Below are 20,979 nucleotides of genomic sequence, written 5' to 3'. Positions count from 1 at the left end.
GTCATACTTGAGCACTGGATGCACAAAGATGAGTAAAACAGACTCTACCTTCAGGTACTTATTGTTTAGCAGGAGATGCAGATACATAAAGAAAAACTATTAGGCAGTAGGAAAAAAGTCAAGAAAAGAAATACGTGTACTCTGTCAGGGAGTCACTATTGCACAAGCATGTTAGGGTTGAGGGCTCAAGGGAAAACGAGAAGACTCATTTAAGTCAGTCCCTTATTAACAGTGATAAGACTTAGCAGCTACAGTTTTTGAGCACCAGGTATCATGCTTTTAAGGCACCAAGCACTTTAATATGCATTTTGTATGATTTCATTTTTCCTCCAACAAGCTTATAAGAGAGGTGATATTTTCACTTTACAGATAAGGAAATTAAGGTTGAGCAGATCATTGGGAGAATCATTGGCCCACAGTCACACATATACAAAGAGGAGCCGAGGAAATAGGGCAGGGGCAAGAGAGATTCAAACCAGTATCTTTCCACGTCAAGAGCTAGAAGGAAAACTAATGTTTTCCTTGATAAAACACAGAACACCTAAGATCAAAAATGAGGCGCAACCTTTTGTGTGAAGAATTTCTATTATACTCTACCATTCAGATTTTGTTCCCAGTGACTAACTTTCTTCTCAGAGACTCCTTGGTAATACTGCTGCTGCGACCCCCATGCTTGTTCCAGAGGTTAAGAGAAATAGCTATCTCTTCAACCAGTGCCTCAAGTGTGGATAGACACCATTCTCTTATCCCATAGCACACACAATTGAGATGTTTAAATAAGATTTCTTGAAAGTAAAAGTAAATAAACAATGAGAAGAGCATGTAATTAGGTAATTTATTTACAAACTGTGGCTTATTCTCTGGAGTTAACAGACCTTCTCTCATTGAATATTTCCTTGTCATCTTAGCACCTACTACACAGAAGGCCATAGCAGATGAGTTATCATGAGTGTAAAAGCGTACTGCATGTTTCTGAATCACAAGAAATTCAGCAGTCTGGAGGGTATAGTTGGGAGTAGGGGAAGAAGGTAAATATTATAGGAAATGGGTACAGGAATATAGGCTAGGGCTGATCTGTGAATAACACCATAGACCCATGCTGAAGTACAGACTTTATTTGATAGGCAGTGTGGGTCATCATGGCTTTTAAGTGACATAAATAGGACTGAGTTTAAGAAGCACAGTTCTGGAGGCAGTATGGAGAATAGATGGGGAGGGGGAGAGGCTAAGTCAGAGAGACCAACTAAGACAGTACAGTAGTCTCAGTAAATGACAGAGATGAGTGATACGAAGGAGAGCAGTATTTCAAGAGCTATTTCACAGGTAGAATCAATAGACTTTGGTAACTGACTGTATATGGAAATTGAAGTAAAAGGAAGAAACATCAAGGAGCTCTCAGAGGTTCATAGAAGGTGACGCCACAGAACTGACTGAGGAAGGCAATATAAAGAACACAGCTGTGAGAAGATAAAATTGAGGTTACTTTTAGGTATGTTGAGTGTGAAATGGTATCCAGATAGAAACAGCTGATATGAAGTTCAACATATGAGTTATCTAAGAGCTTAGGAGAGACATCATGACGAAATAGATTTGAGATTCCTAACATATAAATAATTGTTGAACTAATGGTAGCAGGTAAGATTACCCATAAATGTGTATTTATTTAAAAGAATGCTGTGGCTAGAACTTGGGGAAAAGCAACATTTTTAAGAGCTCGCAAAACAAAAGGAGCCAGTAAAGGAGATTGAAGAAGAGTGGTCAGAAATGTTGGAGGAATAGGTGGTGTCAGAAAACCAAGCATGAAAGTAGTTGATGATGTCAAAATATATTAATATGATAATGTTAAAAGTAGTCTTTTGGCCCTTGTGGAAACTAAACTAAGCTAAGCTGATATGCATGTTAAAACATTAAAATGTTTTTATCCTTTGAATGCACATAATAGATATTGACAGAAGCCTGTTGAGTCATATAATTCACGCATACATATTTGAAGTATACTTTGGTGTTCATATATTTTTGTGTATCTGTATATTTGTACATTTCTCTCTTGGATATATTATTTTGTGAACAGAAGTTTGTATTCCACTTTCTTATGCTGGATTCACCTATTTGTTTTCAGACTTTATGTAATTTTTCTGAGTCAGACAATTTCAAACATGTTGACTAAGTCCTTTCTTTAAAAACAGAGTTTTGGATTTATGAAATGTTTTGTTTGAAAAAGTTCACTGTTGTACAGATATCAGGAAATTAATAAAGATATGTTGAATATTATAATTGCAACTATACCTTAATCACTTAACATGCTCCAATGATTGTACATATTCACGTAGTTTTTAAAAGACACAAACCAAAGTAATTGTTAAAATAGAAGCAAAAGTACAAGAGTGGACCCCTCTGAGAATGAATTGCACAGGCCTTATCCCATCAGGAGTTACGTAGGGAAATCATTAACCTGCTCTCCTTTCTTTCCCCCCTCCTCTTTGGTTTTGTTTTTTTGTTTTGTGGTAGTCTGACCCTTGGTTATCATTACAGAACTATGGAGGTGCAATGAGACCCCCACTGAATGCTTTAGGTGGCCCTGGAATGCCTGGAATGAACATGTAAGCAAAATGCTATATTATCCTGTAAAGTGTTCTCTTTTCTGTCTTCTAAAGTCACACCAATTTGTAGCACAATTTAAGCTCAATTTCTGTGTAGTATAAAGTGAAACTGTAGTATAAATGAATTAAGCATGAGCTGTAGCATTTGCTTCATTTTCACAACATATTCTCCATGTTTTTCTTCCTTCCCTTGCAACCCTTAATTTTTTTCCATTTTCAAATGCCACAAATGCCAACTTTTAGTCTGATTTTCATGTTTATCATAAAAATGAGTCTTTTATAAATAAGCACATAATATTTATGTAGTCCATACAAAAGTATGAAGAGATGATGACGCCAGGACCATGACTTGACTTTACAGAAGTAGACAATGGAATATCGTTCATTTTAACACATATAGCGTGATTCCTATGAGTTTTTAATTCTTATAAATATATATATGTCTTTACTTTTGCTTTGTTGGGACCATTGTTAACCCAGGAAGAAGTCTCTCTGGTAGTTTCTTCTTTATTAAAGAACTTTCCATAGTATACTTTCTTTTGAAAATTCAAAATATACTTAGGGAGTAAACTAACAGTTTTTTTTGTTTTTTAACTGAAAGGGCCTTTCAAGCCCAAAGAGAGTAGTTGCTTCTATCAGCCAATATAACGCAATTTGTTAAGGGATTTTTATTTATTTTTCATTATCTTACTTGCCCTCAAAGTTCCATATACACCCAGAACTTGTGAATGACTTTCATTAATTAATTAGAGGATCCAATTCCATGATGTAGCCTAAAGAAAATTCATCAGAAATAATGAAAGAGCTCTATATAGGGTTCTGGGTAGTCTCCTCTAATATATTTCCCATTAGTCCATGTTTTGGTTACTTACCTATCAAATTAAACAACTCTGCCATCATTTAATAGCATTGAATATATACTGAGGTGAGCTCTTTTGATGTACATAGGGATTTGTTTAAGTTTCTGGAACCATTTTCATGGAAAGCAGTTTGCCTAAAATAGAAAATAGGTTAATAGGTGGATACCAGCCAGGCTCAAAACTAACAGAACAAGGGGAAAAAGTAGGTCAAATTTTCCTATCATGTCTTCTTACTTTTAAAGTAAAAATGGATAGACATGAAGTCTGACTTTTCTTAAATCCCTCAAAGGTTTAGGCTTATTAATGGTTTCTACAAAAAGGAGTGATATCTTGTGCTTATATCAAAAGCTGAAACTCTTAACAATAGGATTTAGATACATATAAAATTTACCTACCTAAGATTCTGACTTTAAAATGGAATGCCTTTTAAAGAATAATTTTGAATACTATGTATAGATGTAAGGAGTATACATTTTGAATGCTATGATCAACCCAAAATTCTCTTTAAATGTTAAGGATGTATCTAATATCATTTTGTAGTGATGTGGTCGACTTTAGATCAACGCAGTTTTGCTAGTATAGAGGAAAGTTATTCTCATGTGACTATTGAGAGATTCAAATAGCTGCTTAAAATTGTCTCATTCCTTTCTCACATACATTTAAACAGATACATAAGGGTACATTTAATTCCCTAGACTATGGAGACTAAAAGTATGGCTGAAAATTTCAAATGATTATTTTTGTTCATATTTGGGTTTCTCATTTAAATATACCCAGATATTTTAAAATATTTTTATTACGTAATATTTTACTATTTATATAATATCTGGTTTTTAAAGAGCCTTTAAGCTTTACAGCCTCAAATATCCATTATTTGTTACTGTTGACTGTTATTTGGAGTTTTATACCATTTTCAGTTTTCTATAAATTAGGATTCAAGGACAATGAAATCACAAATATTTCCCTCTAACAGGGAAAGTTCTGAAGTATGGAAGGTCCAACCAGAGAGACTCACTCTCTTATTGATATTGGCCCCAAGAAAGCAAAAGTGAATTTAATAATAAAACATATTATTGTCTCCATTGTACTCAATAGAGTAAATTTTATTGAAATTCACTTCATAATTTATTATTGTTAAACTAAATCTTACTGTATTATGGCAAGTAAGTATTTCTAACTGGAATTATGGCTTCCTTCATGTCACTGTTTTACATGTTGGCTAACTTAAAAATTAAAGGAAAAGGCATTAGAATAGTGTTACCTTAGGCTATGTTTTTAAGAGTCTAAGATATTTGTGTGTTGGGATCAGGAGGGATCTACTGGAGGATCATATCTGGATGAGGTTTCTTTAGCTTGTCACTTTTTATTATTTGACACCAAAGTATAATGACAGTAAAGAATACCAAACCCCGGTCATTAAAGTAACTAAATACCATAGTCTAACTGCAGCTTTCTCTCTTATATTGACACCAAACCATTTGGAACAAAATTCTGATAATTTTGTTGTTAAAAAAATATTGGTGACCTCTAAAGAAAATAGTTATTCTGATATGATTTTTACATTTCCATGCTCCAAACTCAGGATAAATCATATGTAGTGTCACCTAAAATTAAAATAAGAGTATACTTTTAATGTTTATATAACTAGTATTATATATTTAGAAAAAAATTTTAATATCAGTTTCAGTAGTTTAAAGTAGAATTTACAAACAACAGCCACAATGTAAATGTTTTCAAATGCATTATAGATTAGTTTTTAAAGAAAACTATATTTCTAAATAAACTACATTTTTACAAATTTCAAAAGAATGTAGGATTCAGTATTAAAATATTTCTAATTCAACTTTGTATACCTTGCTATTTTATAGAAACTAAGAGGACAAATAATTTCAAAGGATCTCGACTTTCTTGTTCTAAATAATATCCTATAGAATTATAAAGTTTGTATAGTTATTATCTCAAAATGACTGAATTACAGAAGAAAAGAGAATTTTTCTCTTTGGTAGTCATGGTTGCCTTGATTTAATCATATCCATACACCCTTACCAAAAATTAAAGACTTCTTTTAAATTTCATTTTTCTCTTTATTTTTAAATGAGGCTAACCTGATTCTGCTTCAAACTATACTTATGTAGAAATGTACATTCAAAATAATGCCTGTGTTATAGTTTGTAGATTACTCTCTTGATAATACTGATGGCCCTCAAAAGGAGTAGGAATTAACGCACTTAAGAAGTTGTTCTAATAGAACTACTCACTACTATAACCCCCACTTTATTTAGCGGTATTTGCAAAACTGAAAATGTTTTCAAACACAATGGTAATGGTGGGGGAAATTTAGCTTATTCAAATGAATTAACATTTAATCCATTACATTAAAATGTAATTTAATATGAAATACATGGTGAGCTGAGATTAGATTAGTATTTGTCAAACAGTTGAAATGCATAAAAGGTATTCTATGGTTCTTAGAATAAATTTAACATTTAACTTTTATCTTATTTAATTTGTATTTATTTACTTAAGTAAAATGTTTAGTTATTTTAACATTTAGTTTAGCACATTAATTTAACATTAAACAAATTTTTAACTAACAAAATTATTTTATATTCAATATCTTTTATTCATACAGTCCTTGTTTAAACATAATATTTCAAAATATGAGATTGTCTGATGTTGTTGCATACAAATTTTTGCCATGATTTGGATATATAGTATATTTTTATGTTGTTTTAAGATAAATATTTTCCAATTTCTTTACTGTGTTTTATTTAACGTCAAACAAGTCAAGTGCTTTACTTGATCAACATATATCCTATGCTTTACCTCAGTTTCTGTCCATTAGGACATTGAATCCTCTATGTAAAATCACCTTTCCAAAGTGTTCCAGTAACTAATTGTAAAGTCATCATCATTATCCTAGAGAGGAACTATTTCCAGAGCCAATACACGTGCCCCTCACCTTCTCCCTATGCATAATACTTTGACCAAGTCTATTCTGGTCAAAAGGGGACTTGCACTTGGGCATCCTAATAGAGCCTAAGGACACAATTTTTCATGCCCTTCCCTGCTGTTTACATTCCTGGGGAATCCCAAAATAATACCCAGAACAGTTCTAAATATTCCAAGCAAACATGGGTAATATAGCTAACTTGGAGAGCCTCTAGCTAACATTTAGAACTTTAGGTTTAAGTTCCCTAGAATAAGAATCAGGGGACTTTTTTTTTAATTAAAAAATGTCACAGTGTTTTCATTGAGATTAGAGGGAAAAGGGGAATTTCGAGTGACTCTAATTACAGAAGACCTGCTGACAGTAGTCTGCTTTTTATCAGGCAGTATATATTCAGGTACACTTAATACTAAAAAGCAAATGGACAAGAGATGTTTTTAATTTAATTAGGCATTAATTTTGTTTTAAAAGCTTTATGTCCTTTTAAGCTATAGAATAGGGAACATTCTCCCTCACCCTAACATGAAGTAATATATTGACATACATTGACATAGATTACCTCCTATTTTTCCCCAAGATTTACTCTGGCCACTATCTTGAACTACAATTATGAAAACAAGAAATGTGTTTCCCTTGTTTAATAGTAACTAAATCATCAGTAGCACTGAAAGATAGATTGATATATAGATGTATAAAGTAACATGATATTCTATGCAATTTTTTGAAGAGGAGGCAAATTTAGATACCTACTATGTACATTTATTCATTTGTAGCTTAAGAACAATCATTTTATGTATAATGATATTTTACAAATAATTTCATTTTCATTTTGAATGATACATGCAGCACTTATTATTGTCACAATTATCTTTTATATTTATCTCATAATTAGTGATAAAGCTGTTTAAAACAGCTGTAAAACACTGAAAGCTGTTTGGGGGAATGATAAAATTTTTGGATTTTAGAGATAAAAAAGCTGTGAAAATATAAAGAGTAATTTGAGTGCTGAACTAGAACTGCATGGTAACTGAATTATAAATGTTTGTATTTTATGATGTTGTTGCTTATTGTGAAACATTCAGAGCGTCAGTTAAAATTTCATTTGTTATTTTGTCTTACAGGGGGCCTGGTGGTGGTAGACCTTGGCCAAACCCAACAAATGCCAACTCAGTGAGTATATGTATTTTTTCATTTTCTTTGCACTTTGTAGCATTTAACAACAAAAATCTGTTGCTTTTGAAAGCCCTGCAATTGGTTATATTAACCTTTGTTTTAAGAAATCATTCAAAAAATATATTTTTATATGTTTTTAGAAAAATATGTATAACTTTTGAAATTATGTGATTTTTTTCACTTCAGGGTCTAATGTAAACATGCATTCTATGTAGATTACCAGGCCCTCAAAAATAGAGTAGTAGTGTGATTTAAGGATACTCTATGGTAGCCTACATTTATCATAAAATTTATCATATAATGAATTCATCTTCTAAAATATAGTAATTACTAAGTTGCCAAATAAAATCAATCTCAGTTATTATGATTATATTTGCTGTTCTGGTTACACCTAGGTTTGCTCTCTCGCTGCCCCAAGAAGGAAGTACACATTTACCTTGTGCCTGTGGGCTAAACTGCCATCCTTACACTTGTATCTATGTATCTGACATCATGGGAATTTTCCTTACAAGTTTTGTGGCCATGATTTGACTGTGTAAATATTTTTGTCTCTTATTAATGTCACAAATATAGGCACAGGTTAAAAATTAAGCTTTCAATCTTAAAATTAATATTGATATGATTTTAAATTTAATGAACCTGGAGATTTTTTTCTTGACTTTTGAAACCTTGAGTTCTTCAATCTGTGAGAGAGCTCTGCTCTGTACATTTGTGTAGTATGTGCACTGCACAAAGATGCCTGAGTCTAGGGAGTCAGAAGGAGGCTGAAATATAGCTGTTTTCCACTTGTGAAGCCTATGGATTATCTGCCCAGAAGGGACGCCTTTTGCTAATATGCAGAGGTACCTTCACTGACTAGCAGTGGCCTTAATGCTAAATAAACATGAAACTGGTTCAATGTTTAACGTTAATTTAAACTTAAAGAAAATTTTAAGTGAGGTGTGGGTGATATAGAAAGAATCATCCTAAATCCATTGCTATTCTAAAGCAGAAATCACTTTCTTCTCAATTAAGTAACTGTCATATTTTTAGAGAAAACATTTACTTTATATTATCTGCCTATCTCTTAGTTTCAATAGCTATGACAGTTACTAATTAAATAATATTGTTTGGGGTGGAGAGAGTGATGTTGCTGCTTCCGTTTGGGTCTTCAGTTCACTATTTAAGTTCAACAAATCTTCTAAGATACTGTTTTACCTGATTATGTTGTAATATGACTACCTTTACTCCTCCAAATTTCTTTTAGTCTGCTTATATGCTTTTGACTAGTTCACATTTCTATTTGCCTCTTGTTATATATACCTTTCAAATTTCAAGATTTCACTTTAAAAAGGCATCTAACTAGCAGCTCAAGATAACTTTCTTTGAACTCCCCATTAAAATACCCATAAAGGTGCAGAAAAACAATTTTTTAATAACAGTGAAAACTCTGCAAATCTTCCTATTGTCAGAATCTGCAAAGAATTTCTATTATCTACATGTCTGATGAAACTGGGTTAAAAAGCACAGTCGATGACCCACATTAACTAGTAACCCTTCCTACCTAGAAGCAAGAGGACCCTCTCTCCTTCCTCAGTGCCAGCTCAGCCAGCCATCCCCTCCACTGCCCACTGCAGGCAGCCAGAGTGCAGTTCGCACCACCACTGCCCACCTCCTGCAGGACCTCCTTTTGTACGCTTATCTGGAGATACTATCCTCCAAAAGCCATCAAGGAAGGTGGGCAGGATATGATACTGAAGGTGGTGCATTGTACCTAGCGGGTATGTTATCCAAGTGAAGAGTATTAGATGGAGGCAGAGATGAGGAGAGAGTTATGCTTTCTGATCATTTTTAGTTTTTAGATACCTAAACAACTCTTGGGGATTTCACAGAGCCGAGCACGTGGATAGGAGAATGTACTGTATCAGGGCAGCAGCTCTGCATTATTTTAGACCCTGAGAAACACTAGGCGTTAGGGAAGGAGCTGTGCATATCAAACTACTGAACAACCACTGTGAAATGGGCATTAGGCCAGCACACATGTAGGCACGTAATCAAGTTGAAAGCAGTCCCTTCTGTTAATATATACCACATATGGGTACACTTCCCCCCAAAGAATTTGAATAGGGAAAAGTTGTGAAGGAACACCTATACTTTTCTCTTTGGAAAAAGAAAGGAGTCATCATCCTGAGCACAGAAAGGAAAAACATTCCTCTGAATATGATAGATTATGATAGATTATGAGAAGAAAAAAACCAAAGACAACTGATGACTTTCTAGCAAAAACATAAGGCTTACATGAAACAAAGCAAAAGTATTAAAGAGAGATTTTTTTCCCCAAATACCATTGATTATGTTGTAGTGAAAACTTATCTGTATTATTTTGAATTCCAAGTTCTTTGGACTTTTTGTCCATATTTAAAATTACAAATACTTTTCATTTGGTATCAATACAGTAAGCCTCTGGCTCCTCAGGGCAGCACATTAAAGTGGTTGGTTGTTTCGTTTTTGCTGTTTCCAGATATGTTTTATATTTTTTTTTCTTTTAAATACTTTGTGTTTCCTAAAAACAAAGACATTATCTTTCATAACCATAGTATAAGGATCAAAATTTTAAAATTAATATTGATGTAATCCATTTTCTAAGCTGTACACCTTATTTTGATTTCACCAGTTGCCCCAACAATATCCTTTGTAACAAAAGAAAATCCCAGTTCACTTGCTGCACTCATCTGTCATGTCTCTTTGTCTCCTTTAACCTGGAACAGTTCCCTTAACTTTTGTCTTTCATAAACTTGGAGTTTTGTTGACTGCAAGCCAGTTATTTTGTAGAATGTCCCATAAGTTGGTCTTGGCTGATGCTTCCTCATGATTAGATTCATGTTATATATATTTGGCAGGAATCCACAGAATTAATTTTGTGTTTTGCTCAGTGCGTCATTTCAGGGGGCATATGATGGTGATTTATCTATTACTTGTGATGTTAACTTTGATCACTTAGTTAGATGATGCTTGTTAGGTTTCTCCTAGCTTGTTAAATTACTATTTTTCCCTTTGTAATTATCAACCTGTGAACACATACTTTGACACTATCAGAAAGGTCGTACTTTAATCTGCTACTTTTAGTATCCATTGATGAATCTCGCCTGAATCGTTTTTTTGCTATGTTGGTTGCCAAATGTCTATTTTCTAATTCTGTCTTTCCTTCTCCACTTATTAGTTGACTTTCTACTATAAGAGATTTTCTTTCTTCTCCAATCATTCATGTAATCCGATGTACTCGTGGATTCTTACCTTGTCCAGTAGGTTTTTTTAATACTAAAATCATTTCAGATTTGTCCAGTTAAAACCCTTCAGGTTGGATCATTTGTCCTTTTGCCATGTCCCCATTATTCTTTGAGCATTTTGAAGCTCATATTTTCCCAGCCTTCGCCTTGGAAACAGCCATTTTTTAAGGGTCCCTAGTTCCTTTTAGTGGAGAGTGGTATTTAGAACCCATTGGAGTGATCTAGCTTCTAACCCTCTCAACTAACAGAACTAGGAGACAGATGTATGTATATACACACACCCACACACATCTATATCTTTCTGTATCTCTACATATTAAAACCATGAGTGCACACTGCAGCACTATTTATAATAGCCAAGACATGGAAGCAACCTAAATGTCCATCAACAGATGAATGGATAAAAGAAGATGTGGTACATATATACAGTGGAATATTACTCAGCCATAAAAAAGAATGAAATAATGCCATTTGCCGCAACATGGATGGACCTAGAGATTATCATACTAAGTGAAGTAAGTCAGACAGAGAAAGACAAATATCATGTGATATAACTCATATGTGGAATCTGATTTTTAAAAAATAATACAAATGAACTTATTTACAAACAGAAACAGACTCACAGATATTGAAAACAAACTTATGGTTACCAAAGGGGAAACGTGGAGGGGAGGGATAAATCAGGAGCTTGGGATTAAAATATACACACTACTATATATAAAATGGATAATCAAAAAGGATCTACTGTATAGCACAGGGAACTCTACTCAATATTCTGTGATAACCTATATCAGAAAAGAATCTGAAAAAGAATGAATCTATGTATATGTATAACTGAATCACTTTGCTGTACACCTGAAACTAACACAACATTGTAAATCAACTGTAATCCAATAAAATTTTTTAAAAACCCATGAGTGCACACTGGTGCTTCAACTTCAATTCAATACAACAGAGTTCATTCTAGACTTTCTGCTTTCCATGTTTATACCTCACTTCTCTGAAAGTGAGAAATCTACCAACCATTATCCACAATACATTTATTTATCTGCTTAATCTTTATCTTTACAAATTTTTGTCATATACAAGTGTTTTGATCAAAAATGGTTTTGGCACTCTTTTGCATGGCAGCCGGAGAAACATTTTTAAGGACAAATTTATGTTTTTAATTCAAAATAAGAGTATGATTTTTTACTTTTAACTTCCTTCACTCTGAGCATTACAGTATTGGCCTCAGATTCTTATTTGGAAGCTTATTTACAAGTCTGCCAACCATTTTTTTCTTTTTTATGTTTTTCACAAAGAACTGTGCATTTGGGTTGAACTATAAAGCAAGTTCTAATCATTAAGTAGCAAGCACCTTAATCAAAAATATCTTAATCAAAAATATCTTAATTAGATTCGTCTGCAGACACTTTTGATTACAAGGTATAGAAAACTAACCAAACTAGGCTCATATTGAAAGAGAATATTACTGGATCATGTATCTGAAAAGTCCAGATATAAATTTGCTTTGGGGTACATTTGGTTCCAAGTATTCAAATAACATCATCAGACACAGCCTCTATTCATTGTTTACCTTTGTTCCACTCATCTGGCAAGAAGGCCCTGTGAAGCTCCAGATTTATGTCCTCACAGCTCCCTCTTGAGTACAAAAGAGCACAACTCTATCAGTTAAGCACAGGTATTGGGAATAACTAACTGAACTAGATTCACTTAGCTTGGGTACATAGACTCATTCATGAACCAGTTATGTACAATGCTCTATCGGCCAGGCCTAGGTCACACACCCACTTCCTGAGCCCCGCCCGAGCCACATGGAAAAATAAGGGAGGTATGGTTCAAAGAGAATTCAAGGAATTGTTGGCAAAAGAGGGGATAGGCAGAAACAACAAACGTTCAGTATAGCATTGTATTCATCAACTCACTAGCTGGAGAGATAGAAGAGAAAACCCCTTTAAGGAAAAATGAGGATCTACAATGATTAAGCCTAAGAGAAATACAAATATTTTACTCCAAATAGGCTCTGCCCTGTACAAATAGATGCTCATTTTTTAAAAAGAGCATTAAAAAATAATAGAATATTTTCAACTTTACACTGACACAGATAATGTTCCCCTTGCGATTTCTAGTGAACTGAATTTCAGTGCTTTTAAGGTAGTTTTGAAATTCACAGTTGACAAAAGCTACTTAGCTAAAATGTAAAGCTACTTAGCTAATCATTTTTTTGATGAAGCCAAAAAACTTCTAGTTATTCTGCTGTTCCCCCTACCACGGCACCAGTCATGGATATTAGGAGTCAGAATATTTGGATTGTTGTCACAGCTCTTGAATTTTCTGTCCAGCTTAACCAGACAATACATATGGCCCTTAATTTTATCATCTGTCAAATAAAAGATTCTTGTTCTATGATTCTGATCTTCTACCTCTCTGGTCTTGCTTATCTTCTACATCTGCATTTTCATCTTTCATTTCATATTAATGGTTATTTTGTATAGCATATAGGAGAGGGGTGGAGGGAGGAGATTAATTACATTGGGAAGAATCTGGTCACTAGAGGTGGAGAAAGGACTGGACAAAAGTAAACAGAAAGGGAAATGCAGGCAATGTGTGAGAAAAAATTATTAGATTCTTAGTGTCTGGGAACATAGATTTGGAAGGCAAAGCTGGAAAAAGAAAAATGGGACCATGATGTGTTCAGGGCTCTGAATGCTGAGAAATCTGGAATTATCATCTATGTAGAACAGAGCTGTGTTTTAGGAAGATAGTATATAAAATGGATACATAGGGAAACAATATTAGGAGAGTATAAATAACAGACCTTATAAAATGTTGTCAGAGCCTAAGGTAAAAGCAGTGGAGAAAGGATGGCAGAGGTAAATGTCACACATAGAATCAAAAATACCTGGTGACTTGTTGGATTTGAGGATAAAGAAAGTGAAGAAGCTGAAGGTGTTTTCAAGTCTTTGAACATTATAACATAATGTGTTATAATTTAAATCTATAACCTTCAACCTCTGCTGAGTCCTCACTGATGTGTGACCAGCAATTTTTTTTAACTCTTCTTTAGTCGCCTGCCTTTCCTGCACTTCTTATCTTTGGCCCCTTCTCTATTAGCTAAACTTGTCTCATATTTTATAGAGGAAAAAAAACAAAACACCATTAGACTCAAATTTCTTCAAATTCTACCCTTACCTCCAATATTATAAGACCTTTCATCGTTTTTCTTTCCTCTTGTCTCAGAAATGTTCTTCTCAATGCTAACTGTTTTATCTGTTCTCTTTATTCCATGTCTTGATGTCTCTACATATCTTGCTCATTCATTTTCTAAAGGAGTTTTCATCAATCCCTTTCCATTGGCTGGAACTTTCCCTAACACTGTGCCAATGAACAAAATCCCAAGACAACCTTAAAACCCCCAGTCTTTCACTCCTCTAGAGTTGGGAGGGGGCAACTGATAGAAAACTTCTCTCAACCCTTCCTCAGTCTCAAACCACCATCCAGTGTCTCTCACACATTGAATCCCTCACCACCATTCTCCTGGGCAGTGAATTCCTTGATCCTCTTTTCCATTTCATTACTATGTGGTAGTGCAGTGCCTGAAATATAACAGGTGATGGACGAAGATTGATTGAATTGACTTCTCAACCATTTCAATTCCCATGAAAAGTACTATTCTGAAGGTTACTAGTGACCTTCTACTTACCAACCAAAAATAATGACTTATTTTCTGTCCTCATCATACCTGACCTTTGAAATATTTGACACCTTGGTTTTGTTTAAATGTCTCTTCATTTCTTTTCTTCATTTAAATAATGTTTATTTTTTTTCCATATTTGTACTAGCATATTCCTTTTTATTATTTATTCTTAGGTGTGTCACAGAAAGGTTGAAAGACTTGAGCCTGACAGAGCTCACAAATAAGCCCAGTTTAGGCATTTCCTAGCCAAGCTGCCCCCACTCCTTGCTTCTTGAAAGTCTAACTTGCTTGACTTTTTATAAGATATTTTCTCCTGAGTTTCCTCCAGTCATATTATCCGCCCTTTCTTAACTGGTAATGTTCTTTAATTCCAATCTTGGGCTTTTTTTTTTTTTTTCATTTTAGCATTTTCAACTATCACTAAATCTAACCAAATCCTAGATTAAAGTCTCATGCCCAGCACAAAATGGAAATTTATTCAGTTGAAGCTTTATCTCTAGTCCTGATCTCGAATGAGTTCTAGACCTCTGTTTCCAAATATCTGTTGATCAGATCTAACTCAGTGTCTATTAGTGCTTTCCAATTCAACATGTCAGGTATTCCCCAAACTTGTCCCCCACTTCCTAAATTCCCTATATATAAATTAGTAGCACCATCACCCACCCAGTCAGCAAGTTGGAAACCTCAGAATCACCTTAACTTCTCCCTTCCCTTGTCCACCACACCCAGTTTGTCATCAAGCCCTGCGGAGTACATCTGTGAAAAGTCTGTCAAATTCTCTTACTCCTACTTATCTTAATCAGCCCTGCCTAGAACACTTTTTACCATCTCTTGCCTAGACTTTTTGCAATGGTCTCCTAAATTGTATTCACGTTCCATAATGCCTCTAGAGTTACCTTACTAAAACATAAATTTGAACATGTCTCTCTAAAACCTGTGACTCCCTATTTCCAACAGCATAAATTCACTCTGACCATATAGCCTCATCATTTACCACAATCCCCTATACATCCCACACTGCAGCAACTGTGTAAAATTACATGTACCATTTCCCTAATAAACTGTGTACTTTCATATTTCTTTTCTAAATGCTGATCTTTCTCTTTGTCTTTCTAATGGACCCCCACCCTCTCTAAGTCCTAGCTGCCCAGCTCAAATACGTCTTCTATACCCACACAGTACTTCTACCTACATTGTCATATTTTGTTTCTCAGGCTAGGCTGGCAGATGCTGATGTAATTTACAAGAGTGCAGGTTCCATAAAGTGCTAGGGGTAGGAGCCCAAATTAAGAAATTAATTTAGAAATTAAGAGCCCATTTCTCTTAATGAGGGCAACAAAGACTATGAGGTAGAAACAGTGAGTGTAAGCCAAAATTAAAGAGTTTGACAGGGCAAAAATAGAAAGAAATTGAACTAGAGGTGGTAACAAACTTTTAAAAGTATTTTTAAATGTTTGTTATATTTAATAGTGTTTGAAGGAACCATGAAGAGGGAGAAGTTAAAAGTATAAAAGGAGCAAGGACTTAGGAGAATGGTATGGTCAAGAGGGGCTAGCTTTGGAAACACAGATTTTTTTTTCCTACCTGAGATGAATGGATGAAATTTTAAATCTATAAATAATGAAGTGTTTAGTTGAAGATGAAGGCATAGCAAGAATTTGATGGCTCTAATGTATAACAAAAGGGCAAAGTACCAACTCAGGATGGTATAACCACCAAGGAGAGACAGATCACAAAAGTCCATTGTTAAAAATTCAGGAGTTTTGTGAGCTGATTGTTAAATCATTGGTAGCTTGAAATCTGCCTTAGAGAAATATTTACACTGCATAAATAGGCAAATGCTACAGATTGGGAGTTTTTCCCCCTGAGTTTACTGGCACACCTCTAGAATGCTTTGGGGCTTCCATAAAGGCCGAGCCAAAATGCTTCCAAGTGTTAGTGAAAACTAGGTTGAAGTTGGAGAACATGATTATGTTTTGGACCTTGTCAACCCTATTTTGTATTTCTTACCAGGAACTCTCTACCATAAAACAGAAAAGTTGGCTAGAGGGTGATCAAAGAGTTGGAAATTAACAAAGTAGACTTCAGGATAATGAATTTAACATACTGGAGAGAGAAAGAAAATACTGGCAGTGGCATGGGGGAGGGGCACAGGCAATTTAGTGGGAAACTAATAGGGAAATAATGGACTTAGTAAACATGGAGGAATTGTGATGGGATAAGATTCTGATTGGAATATAGAATGTTATTTGTGAGTGCCATGAGGAACAAGAAAAATGTCAGGAAAGTTGTTTAGATCTCTGTGCAAAAACTTTTAGGATGTATTCATGCTCATTAATGGAAAAGGGGGGTATATTGGAAAGGAAAGGAAGTGAGTGTAAATTCCAAAGATCTAAAGAATGGTTAGATCATATCTTGAAGTTGCTTAAGGATGACGGTAGGCAATAGAGGCAGAAGAACATGAGCCAGGTGCTAAAGTTGTAAGGAGATGAAAACTGGAGCCAACAGATAAGTTGGTGATTTGGAGAGGGCAGGTGCACATGTTTAAAATAATAAGCAGAGGATGGATAGTATATCATGAACTGCAGAGGACCCTAGAGAGCAAAGCTATATTCATTCACCAAGTCGAGTAAATTTCTACTGCCATAGGGATCCCCATACTCATAGAAGTGATCGTCATCACTAGTGATACTGGACACTCCGGTAACGGCCACCTGCAGTGCTGAGTTACCCATAGGTGGACCAACCAGAGGCTCAGACACCTGTGGTCTGTGCTTAAGGCAAAGCAAGGACACCAAACAATGAGGAGAGAGCTTTCAAATAACTCAGTATTAAAATCAAAGGAAAACCATAACTTTGTTGTATTTCTTTCTGCTTACTTTATTATTTCATATTATTTTTAAGTTTAATTATCAGGAAGGAGTTGGGGTGGAGGGAACATTTAGGTACAGGCACTATAATCTTTTCACCACTCTTAAGGTCCTATTTTGGCCCTGGCTGTCCTACTCTAAGAAGACAGTAATTTACTGGCTTTTTTCAGAATAAGGCAAAAATATCTCTTCTGGATGTGCAGAAGGATGTAAGCTAGTGAGTTTGTGTGAAGAAAGAATATTTGGATTTAACTTATCTATTAATATCCACAGTTAAGGGGTTATTTTTAAATATATGTTTTCCAGTTTTCATTTCTTAAATTATCATAGCAATGTCGTATTAATACCTTCTAATCTCTAGAAAAGAGCTTAGTTAGGAGCTTGATTTGAAGGGAAAGAGGGAATATGTTACCCATACCTGATCCCCACAAATTAGTAGTCTTCGGAGACTTACATTAACAAAATCTTTTGCATTCATTATATTGTTTTCTAGAAGCTAATTAGAAAGGAAAGGGGGGAAAAGTGAGGTTTATATATCAAGTATTGACTACTGCATGAATATAGTAGCCTGAAACCTGTCTTTAAAAAAAATAATGTATCCCAGAATGCACATAAATTAGAAATTGCATCTGTAAAGGCTACTAATTTGAAAAATTCTGGTTTCCGGTTTTTAGCTGCACAAATATATATCTTTTTAATTACAAAATAAGTGTCATTAGTATCAAGCAGTGAGTACAACTGCCCTGAAATCAATACAACTTGAAGCTGTAATTCTATCTAAATTCCTCTTGACTAAAATCCTCTCTTTTTTGTAAATCAAGATAATTCTGCATTTTATTCAGTTTTCTAGCACTCAGACATATATAAATGCCTTTATCCTTTGTGATAAATTTTAAACCTTGACAAAAGTTAGAAAGTAGATTCATTTTAGGTCAGTCTCCATACTGCCACATGAATCAAAATATGTATATTTTTTATCCTGTTCATGTTCCAGATACCATACTCCTCAGCATCTCCTGGGAATTATGTAGTAAGTACATTTGGGTTTGTTTGCTCATAAGAATTGATGTTATGTTCTATTTGGGCAATGAAATAGTTGTCCAGATGTTAAGAAGAGCCCCTGTGTGTTGGCCAAGAAGTGAACATCTGATTTGTATTGAGTTGTTTCGTCTGCCAACCTCAGTACATATGTTGATGTTCATTAGTGAAACAGTTATCAATCTGGCCAAAATTGCCCTGAGTACTGTGTTTTACTTCAGCATATGTTTCTGTAAACCACGCAATACACTGTCCAATCATGAAGACAGCCATCCCAGTTACACAATGATATGCTTGAATTTGCAGTTCTTCAGAATAATCTGCACCCCCTCCCCACCCCACTTGCCATACACAGAGTCTAAGAAGACATTACACTTTCTCCCAATCACAAAGAGAATTAGATAGCAGAATAATGACTAGTAATTTGGGGGAGGAGGGCTAGTTTTCATTCTTAGAAACCGAGACCACTTATTCTTCTTCTTATCACTTAGTACATGTTAAAAATTTCCAATTTGTCAAATTAGCAGGTTTTACATGACCTCTTGAACTTGCAAATGACCTTTTAACCATCATCACATTATAATCCTTGCTGTATCTCAAGGCCATCATAAAAGATAATTTGTTTATAATATTTAGAGGGAAATGCCTAACAGAGTAGCAAGGATAAAACGGTAAAAAGAAAAATCCTTCCTAAAGAACTTTTCAGAGGTGGTGGTCAACCAGAGTAGGAAAAAAGGAGTACTTAGGAAGAAGATCAACGCGCATTTTACCCTCCATGGAAACAGTGTTCTGTGAGCATAGCGAAAAGCACACGCTGTTTTGGACCTGTGAACTTAGTGCTCGGTATTCCTTTAAGATATACAAGCTAAGCAAGTCTAACTTTTTGCACAATCTCTATGAAAGTAAAAAAGTTTGAGTAAGACCTATTTTTTCTTAAAGTCAATTAAAAATAAGCTTGATATACATAGTTTTATGGAATTATAGACTTATTTGAAAGTAAATTTAAGCTGTTTAAATAAACAGCAATACATACATTATTTGAAATAATTAGTGGGTTATGTCTGTGCACTCAGAATGAAGCAGAAATTTAGCCACTTAATAGTTAATTTGACTACTGTAAGTCTGAACATGGTAAAACTCATTGCCTGAATTATCCATTTTGGTTGCACGAAATAACTGAATTAACTTGAGTCACCTAACATCCATTTCAGATTGATTGTGTACCTACAGCCTTAGAAACCCTCACATCAGTCAGCATTACCTCTCATTTCTAATTGATGTGATAGCTGAAGGTACAGTGCATCAGAAGTGTTGCAGTTGATGCTGGCAGAAGAAACAGCATCAATGTATTTTTTTAAACATATGAATATCTTTTGATTTTCAGTTGCCTATAAAAACCAGTGATACAAAATGTAAGAAAATTACAGTAAACTAAATCACAAATACACATGAATGATTTCTATTGTATGGGATTTGTAAAGGCCTTATTAAATGGTTTCTCCTTAACCTCCTTATACCTGATGTCATTAAACCATGAATCATAAATCAGCGTTACAGGCTCATTGTTTTTGGAAACTTGTCAAAACAATCTCAACATATTTAAACTAAATTATATTTTGCATAACATTGAAATGATTGTGCATTCAAAGAAAATAAATTATGGAGAAAATGTATTTCCTCTGCTGTTTTCAAACTGGATTATTATAAAGTCTAACTTCTGTTTTTCCTTATATTGTTTAATGCAATGCCTTATTTTTACTGAAATTTTGTGTAATTATTTAGGGTCCTCCAGGAGGTGGAGGGCCACCAGGAACACCCATCATGCCTAGTCCAGCAGGTATTGTAATCGAACTAGCCACGTGGGCATTTGATTCTTAGAGTAAAATCACAAAATACAGAAATTGTTATGAAAGAAAGTTAGTAGTATTCTTTACCTCATTGGTGGTTTCACAAGTTGAGTAGAGGTAGCAAATAGGAAGAAATAGTGTTCTTAAGTAACTACTGTCCAATTACTTTAAGCATTTAGAAAACTCCTGTTGTGTAGGTAATAGATTTAATCAGAATGAAAACGGTGTTGATCTGTATGAATTGCCCAATAATTTATCTGACTAAAAGTTTGCTTGAGACTGTGGAAAAGATCCAAACCTCACAACTTAAGAAAAATTCTGCATAAGTAACACATGAAATACATGAATCCATTAGGTTTAATACAGCAAATCAGACCCACCATATCTAGCATCTAAGATAGATGTGGACGTGCTTACAATATCATTTGTCCTACACGTCTATAGGTATTTATTAGTTAGCTAACCCACTATGTAGTGGGGAAAGTTTTTTAACGTTTTAAACCAAAATACTTTAATATTCCTGGAATCATGTAGTTATTTTAAATATCTCTTTCCTTTGAGACTTTAATACAAACTATTAAATGTGTTGTGTCTTGAGTCCTCTGATGGTAGCACAGCCCTCCTAGAAAGCTCCTGGCAACATGTCGCAAGAGCCGTGAAAAAGCTCATACCACT

The 20,979-nt window shown here is 34.4% G+C and overlaps 1 protein-coding gene across 5 annotated transcripts in view; it reads left to right on the top strand.

Moving 5' to 3' along the window:
* Nucleotides 1-20,979, top strand: part of SSBP2 (single stranded DNA binding protein 2) — a 296,079-nt gene that overhangs the window by 253,364 nt on the left and 21,736 nt on the right. For 3 of the 5 annotated variants that reach the window (XM_061187965.1, XM_061187966.1, XM_061187963.1), the window contains 4 exons: nt 2,509-2,600; nt 7,532-7,580; nt 18,414-18,449; nt 20,240-20,294. In XM_061187965.1, the coding sequence (XP_061043948.1) occupies nt 2,509-2,600; nt 7,532-7,580; nt 18,414-18,449; nt 20,240-20,294 (232 nt within the window). The remainder of the gene's footprint in view (nt 1-2,508; nt 2,601-7,531; nt 7,581-18,413; nt 18,450-20,239; nt 20,295-20,979) is intronic. The other 2 variants (XM_061187967.1, XM_061187964.1) reach the window with 1 other exon arrangement.

Source organism: Eubalaena glacialis, chromosome 4 (assembly GCF_028564815.1).
Source record: "Eubalaena glacialis isolate mEubGla1 chromosome 4, mEubGla1.1.hap2.+ XY, whole genome shotgun sequence".
In the NCBI taxonomy this organism is placed as follows: domain Eukaryota; kingdom Metazoa; phylum Chordata; class Mammalia; order Artiodactyla; family Balaenidae; genus Eubalaena; species Eubalaena glacialis.
This window is presented reverse-complemented; position numbering and strand designations above follow the sequence as displayed.